The sequence below is a fragment of the Austrofundulus limnaeus genome, unplaced genomic scaffold, assembly GCF_001266775.1.
Source record: "Austrofundulus limnaeus strain Quisiro unplaced genomic scaffold, Austrofundulus_limnaeus-1.0 Scaffold229, whole genome shotgun sequence".
NCBI lineage: Eukaryota > Metazoa > Chordata > Actinopteri > Cyprinodontiformes > Rivulidae > Austrofundulus > Austrofundulus limnaeus.
In genome coordinates this window covers 252,415-260,179 of record NW_013952631.1, presented here as the reverse complement: position 1 = coordinate 260,179, position 7,765 = coordinate 252,415, and the positions used below count along the sequence as shown (strand labels likewise).

Genomic DNA, 7,765 nt, shown 5'->3' with positions numbered 1-7,765 from the left:
GGCTAAAACGGCTCTCCATACACTACAATATCTTCATTGATGAATTTACTATATATTTTTTTTTCTATCTTGGCATGCTCTTTAATTTCTTACAAATGAGGGAAAACTTGAAAAATAAAAATGGATTGCTGCTTTCATAAACCTACTCTGGTCTGAAAAAAATATCAAATGAACTCTGTCTTAATTTGCATCACATTGTGGTTTACATAGTAGTCCTATAGTTATTTATAAGCATTCATTAACAGCAGCAGCTAGCTATAGCACTTGTGGTGCAGTCTGAGACGCTTTAGGCAGGAATATAATATTGCAGCTGAAATAAGTATGCAATGCAACATTAGTCACAGTGAAGAACGTTTGCATGGATCGCTAGAACATTTTGGAGATTAGTTATTATGGCTCCGCCCACTGGGGGCTTACTGTTCCTGTTCTTTGGTTGTCCGTCTGTGTGTTAGTGAGTGCCAAATTCTGTCCACCACACTGTCTTGTGTGCACTGTATCTACTGAACGGAGCTATTGATTTCAGTCAAAACCAATATGATAATTGTTCTTGGCCCCATGGAGGTCTGAAAATATTTTGGAGTCAAAGGTCAGGTAAAGTGATCTTTGTTGCTTGAGGTCAAAGTCCAAGGTCATAACGTTCCTCCACAATGTTCCTTTTGACAATACCCCTAGTACAATGTCTTTTTCATGTATGATCACATGCATGTCCAGTGCTTTAAATGCAGATGAGCCTAGGGCAGGCTGAGGCACACCAGTTGATGCTTTGGCGTCCATGTCTACCTTGTTTTAAGATGGCAGCAGTTGACTTTGGTCTCACTTAAACTAATCCTTAGCTCCACTGTCCAGTTAGATATAAACTCTGTTGTTCTAAACTGAGGTTGCTGATAAAAGAGGGGAGATTGAGCTTTTTCAATTTTGGAATGATCTGTCCTCCAACATTAGACAGGCCTCGTCACTTCCTGTTTTTAATTCGCTTTTAAAAACACACTTGTTCTCTCTGATTTTTAATTAAGTTTGCTTTTTTCCCTCTATTTTATTGTTATTTTTAATTTGCCTTATGCTTTTAAATTATGTTGTTTGCTTTTATATAGACTTTTTTTTTACTGTTTTCCCTGTTTTCTGCACTTTGGTAACAACATGATTTTAAAATGTGCTTTATAAATAAATTTGATAATGGAAAAGTTCTCGACAACAGATAAAATATTTATGCACAGTGTTTCCAGAAAACCCCAATTTAAAAGATCTGAACTACTTCTTTAAACGTAATCCTTTTTTTACAGCTCATGGTTTGTGCTCATAATTTGGAAAAAGTGAACTCTGGCTGCTTTCTAAGACTGTGGTTGGGAGGGCAAACCCTGACACAGTCTGGCTTTTCTATTAGGCCATGTTTCTGTTCCAGCGGAAGAAGCGAGAAGAGGATGAGGACCAAGAGAAACACTGAATGTAAAATGCTTTGAGCTTTAGTTTATTTACCTCATTGCACTCTAAGCTTTCATGTCCTTATCTGTTAGTCTTTGAAGACTTCTTTCAATAAAGATGATGCAGAAAGGAAGTGTAGAAGTTGTGATGTGCTGTTTGTTCTTTTGCCAAGAATTTCCCTATAGAGGCTGAAACTGTTGACTCAGTCTCTGTCTGCAATTTGCGCACAAATTGCCACCCCACCACCTTTTTTAAATCTAACAAAATCGCTATCAAATATTTGTGCTTTGTGGAGAAAAACATGTTGGTTGTGCTGCTCTTATTTTAAAAATGTTAATCAAATTTTCCAGAGGTCATTGGTTTGATTACAAACTCGAAACAAAAGGTAGCCAAGTTTACAGTGGGACAATGCATGATCGTATGACCTCTGGAGACATTATTATATTTAAAATAAAAGCAGCACAAGCAAATGTTTGGCACCAATTTGTTTGGTTTTCTAAATGTGTGTATGTGTGTATGTGTGTATGTGTGTCTGTATCATTTTCCAACAGACTTAAAACTGTTCATCTTCTCTTCTCAGGTCCCCCTGGTCCCCCAGGTGGAGTACGAATAATAAACAAAACTGACAAGAGTGTGACGCTGCAGTGGAGCCGTGGAGCAGACCACCACAGCCCAGTTTCCAAATATACCATCCAGTACAGAGACCAGTTCTCCAAAGATGAGTGGAAGATTGCCACTACATGTAAGAACTCCTGCAAGCTCTTTAAACAAACTCTGCTACCATAAGTGCTAAGACAAAATTAATAACTTCCTTTATGCAGCGTGACGATACTATAGATACATGTTAGTTAGATCTTTCAAAGATAGCTGGAATATAACTGAATCATTCCTCAGTGAATTAAACCAAAGGAAAGGGGTTTAAAGGCATAAAATGTGTATTTTCCTGCAGCTCCAGCTAATGTTGAAGGGAACACAGAGACAGCCACTGTGGTGGATTTGTTCCCCTGGACAGAATACGAGTTCAGGGTCATTGCCACCAACACTCTGGGAACAGGAGATCCAAGCAGGCCATCGTCTAAAGAGAAAACTCAGGAATCAGGTAAAACTGTGTCCTGATTCTCCTATTTGTCCTGGATAGAATAGTGGAGCAGGGTAACTTGAAAGGTCATGGAAAAGGAGAAAAGTCATCGTGCGAGCAGTCCAGCTTTCCATTTTATTTATACATAGTCGTTCTATTATTGCACTGTTTACATGCGATGAGTATCGCTGTAGAAATGAGTCAGCAGGATTCGCTTTGCGTTTTGCTTCCAAAAAGCAGAACCATGTCTGCCAAACTCACCACACAAACCGCCACAAATGAGCATGTTGGCGAAATTGTACACCGAGATTCATCTATAAAAGCGCGGATCGCAGACCTTCAGTGACCCCTTTAAAAAAATAATCACCGGTTGAAGGTGAGCTCGAACAAGAAAAGCTTTTCCCTCGCTCGCCTCTCCGGCTGGCAAGTGTCCTGCACGCACATTAAGAGTCGGGAGTTTGGCGTAGGAGAAGACACTGATACTGTGTTTACAGAGGAAGGATGTTTCAGCCACGTTAGCCAGGACAAAGTTACAGCCTGTGTGGGTTGGCTTTGTTTGTGTGGATTCATAGCATGTGGGCTTACATTTTTTTTTCTTTCGCTGTTGCTGTCTCGTTGCAGTTCCTGTGGTGGCGCCCTCAGATGTCGGTGGTGGTGGAGGAGCCAGCAGAGAACTGACCATCACTTGGACGGTAGGGTGGAGCATTTCACTCCACAAAGTGGGGAGAAAGATTACAACTCAACAGCAAAATTGACAGTTTTTTTAATTTGTTGAATGGTTTATAAGGTATTACTGCACACATAGAGAAATTTGGGGGGAAAAGAGGTTAGCCACTGTTGACACAAATTTTGACCTTTTTATGAGTATTGTACTGAAGAACATACAAACTGTGATAAGTGAAATGGCACTTAAAATATTTTTGCTCCAAACAAATGTCAAATGTCAAATCAGTTATACAGTATTGCCCACTGCCATGAAAGGCAGTGAACACCTTTGTGTTTGTCTGTTAGAAAACTCTCATTAGATGGAATTTAAAGGAATCCACAATTAGTTGTAACATTAAACTTTATTCGATAAACATTTATTTTAACTGTAAAATAAAGACTGTAAAATAAATTTTTTTAAATATATTTTAACACGGACGGAGCCATTTTATTTACACGCAAAGCATTTTGGATAAATGATGACATCAACTAGGTCATCATGTGAGGCTGCTAGCGAGCTATATCCACCCTGAAGGTTAATCTTGGAAAATATCTGACGATTGACTCTTTTAAATGAAACCAGAGAGCGTTGACAGAGAGGAGAAGGTAGAAATGACTCAGCCTGTAACTGAAAATATAGATGGAGGACAACAGAGCTGCTTCATGGAAGAAGAACCTCAGCTTAGCTTGTTAGCCTTCGCACTAGCCCTCATGCTATATTGCCTTATATGTATTAGCTCGGCGCTAGTGCGACAAACAAGCTAAACTGAGGTCCTCCATCTATATTTTCAGTTGCAGACTGAGTCATTTTTGTGTTCCCCTCTCTGTCATGTGGATGGAGGACCTCAGTGACGAGAGGAGAATGTGTAGCACTGAGCTAATACATATAAATGGTGATAGCATCGGGGCTAACACTAAAGCTAACAGGCTAAGCTGAGGTTCTTCTTCCATGAAGCAGCTCTGTTGTCCTCCATCTATATTTTCAGTTACAGGCTGAGTCATTTCTACCTTCTCTCTGTCAACGCTCTCTGGTTTCATTTAAAAGAGACAATCGACAGATATTGTCCAAGATTAACCTTCAGGGTGGATATAGCTCGCTAGCAGCATCGCATTGATGACCTAGTTGATGTCATCATTTACCCAGAATGCTTTGCGTGTAAATAAAATGGCCCTGTCCGTGTAATATATTTTTAAACTTTTAGTTAAAAAATGATAAAAACCAAACATCCTCTTTATTTTACAGTTAAAGTATATGTTTATCATATAAAGTCTAATGTTACAACTAATCGAGGATCCCTTTAATGAAACTCAGAAAATGCACGCCTATGACTGATAAAATGAGTCAATCAAATTCAACATGTCTAACACAAAAAATAACCTTATGGATTTAATTGAAATGAATGCACAGTTTTTAAGTTAAGTGGAAATTTCAACACTTACTCTAAGCACTAATAAATCCCAAGATATTTCTGTTTAAAACTTTGGCATTTATTGTTAGAATCAATCGTATCTGCCTGTTAGCAAAATATCATGTGAATCACAGGACAGCTTTTATGTTTTTATGATGGGTTTTGTGATGCACTTTTTGAAGTAGACAGATCATGCTTTTAAATCTTTTTTTTCCACATATAAATCAATCAGTTGGAGTCTCTATTAAGTTGAACAGCAATGCTTTGGTTTGAATTCCTCCTTATTGTAACTCCACCAGTCCCTCTTTCACCCCTTTTTTGAGGTGTGTCTTAAAGCAGCTCGTTTTGATGCTGTTCCTTTAAATCCAAACTAGATGCTTCACACCCCGCTTCCCCTCCAGTTTCCAGAGCGGTGCACTATAGTTTGATAGAGGGTTTTACGACTATCTAGCGATGCAGAAACGTACTATTAACAAAACAATTAAAATATATCAACTACAGAAGACTTGTCCGTCCAACCTTACATGTTGAAGCCAGAATCTGACACAGAACTAGAGGAGAATGAAGATGATGAAATTGTAGTTGGTAAATCCAGACATTGTTTATCTGTTCCATCATGAATAATTTGACATAATAGTTCAGAAAGCACCAGAGAATAGAGAAAACTGAACGGGTTAAATAAATATGACACAAACAGAATGTAAGGATATCTACACAGCACAAAGAGAGACTAAATTAAACTTTTCTGCACTTCTAGAGACTCCCAACTACACAACAAAATGCATTTAAAGGCTAAAACAGTGAATTTTGCATATGTCCCCTTAAAATTAACATATCTCAATGAATATATCCATTTTTAAATTGAACTTTAAAGGTTTAAAGATCCAAATATGTTTGTAATTTTTTTTCATCTTCTTTTTTTTTAGCCAGTCCAGCCTCCGTACTACTTTGGGACAAATTTTGGCTACATCGTGGCCTTTAAACCCCACGGTGAGCTGGAGTGGAAAAGGGTAACAGTAACTGATCCCGAGGCCAAACATTATGTCCACAAAGACCCCAACATTGCTCCTCTGACGCAGTTTGAAGTCAAAGTGAAAGCATTTAACAGCCAAGGAGAGGGACCCTACAGCCTGACAGCCATCATTTACTCTGCAAAGGACGGTGAGCTCTGAACACAGCTCTCAACACTCTCAATTATAAAAAGGAAAAATGAGGAAAAGTGATTTTAAACACAGTAAGCCCCCACGTATTGTTCTGAGGAATGTTAATACTCGCTGAAAGCGAGCCCATCTTCCTCTCTGTCTCCTCCCATGTGGGGGGTTTATAATGATTTGCGTAGCATGAACCAGAAAGCTGATCATTTGCCTGTAGGGAGGTGAAGCATTTAGCCTAGTTATTAACTTTCAATGACAGACAGTTGAGATAACCTCGAACAATCCACACATAATAGGTTACAGAGATGGCTTATTTCCATGGCAACTTATTTTATGGTATGACTATAATTATATAAATGAAACACTTTGATTTTGTAAACCTGTAGACATTTCGCAATAATGGTGCAGCTTTGCATTTTTGTATTTCTCAACCAAATTTCAACTACTGACAGTTTGACAATTTAACCCCAGTTTCTTAGTTTCAAAATGTTCTATTAGCATAAGTCACAGGATTATTCTCAAATCAATATATAACTTGTATTTTTCATAATTATGCTATTTTATGATCAAATCATGACTTGTAAAAGAATGTCAGCCAGGGCATACATATACAGTCCCCTTTTATGATCATGCACTGTATATTCATCACTAAAATAGTATTAAAATGTATTTTTGTAGTTCAAGCTATACATATTTGTAGTTTATAACAGTTCTCTTACAGATATATTTACCTGAATCTACTCTGGGTCTCTCTTTAGCACCATCTGAAGCTCCTGCAAATGTTGACGTTCGACTGCTTTCTGCCACAATGGCTACAATCTCCTGGAATCACCTCCCACAGAACAGCACAGATGGATACCAGGTCAGTGAGACAGTGTTACACTCTGTTGAAGTACCTACTTTTACTGCACGCCTGCCAAGTACCATGACTGCAGGTATTGTTTTCAGCAGAAACAATTTTGCCAAGTTGCCTGCATGTTCTGAGTTTGAGCTTCTTTACATATATTCATTGAAAGCATTAAAGTAGGAGAACATTTTGCTCTCAGCACAATATTTCTTCAAACTTTTAGTGGCCATAAAGAGTGAAAACATTTTATTTCGTCACCAGTCCCCCACACTTACACAGGAAACAATGTAATTTTACTCTTTTAGTACATTTTAGTTCTGTAGTTTGTACACATAGGTAGATGGAGTCAAAATAGTTAAGGAGCTTTTCAAACCTTACACAATGTGCACCAATTACTGCAGTTATTGAATGGACTGAACCAAAAATGCTGAGTCAACTTAGGGAACTCCAATTAACAAACGATTTACTATTAAAAAAATAACTAAAAACTAACAGCTTTTGTGGCAGCCAAAGCTTACAACAAAGGCAGGTCACCAGTAACATGGAGGAGAAACACTAGAAAATGAAGCGCAAACTGGAAACTGTGGCATGAAGCCAAACTGAGCTGTTGAGTTGAAGATGGAAAGATGCTGGATATGTAGAGCAGAGGTAATTGGGAAAGTGGGGGCACTTGAGTTGATAGCTGACTGAAAACAGGTGAGAGTTCAAGCTGACTGGAAAAACACTGGAGAAGCTGACTGCTGGTGAGTAAGGAATGGCACAGGGAAGCCAAACAGGAAAAACAAACAAACAAAAATAAATAAAATAAACACAAGAATAAGAAAAAAAAAACAACAACAACCCTAACAATACGGTAAAAAAAAGCTACAAATAAAACTAGCAAAATACACAGATCATGACAGTAATAGAAGTGTGGTTGAGGTGTTTTGGTGACAGTTTCAGTAACGCCTGCTGCCTTCATGTGTTCTCTCGTCTATCTGTTGCCTCGTGTCTCCACATCTGATGAAACCCTGGACAGATTTTAAGGAAACTTTGAGAATACAGTCACTGTGTATCCATCTGCTGTACAGCTAATTAAATGGATCCCTGATTAGTTGTAACATTAGACTTTATTTGATAAACATATTTTATCTGCAAAATAAAGACTGTAAAA

General features: G+C 38.2%; 1 protein-coding gene across 1 annotated transcript in view; it reads left to right on the top strand.

Annotated features, from left to right (window-relative positions):
- The window catches only part of cntn1a (contactin 1a), a 91,917-nt gene that overhangs the window by 78,760 nt on the left and 5,392 nt on the right, over nucleotides 1-7,765 (top strand). The window contains exons 17-21 of the mRNA XM_014019739.1: nucleotides 2,000-2,161; nucleotides 2,369-2,518; nucleotides 3,119-3,189; nucleotides 5,538-5,772; nucleotides 6,524-6,627. Of these exons, the coding sequence (XP_013875193.1) occupies nucleotides 2,000-2,161; nucleotides 2,369-2,518; nucleotides 3,119-3,189; nucleotides 5,538-5,772; nucleotides 6,524-6,627 (722 nt within the window). The remainder of the gene's footprint in view (nucleotides 1-1,999; nucleotides 2,162-2,368; nucleotides 2,519-3,118; nucleotides 3,190-5,537; nucleotides 5,773-6,523; nucleotides 6,628-7,765) is intronic.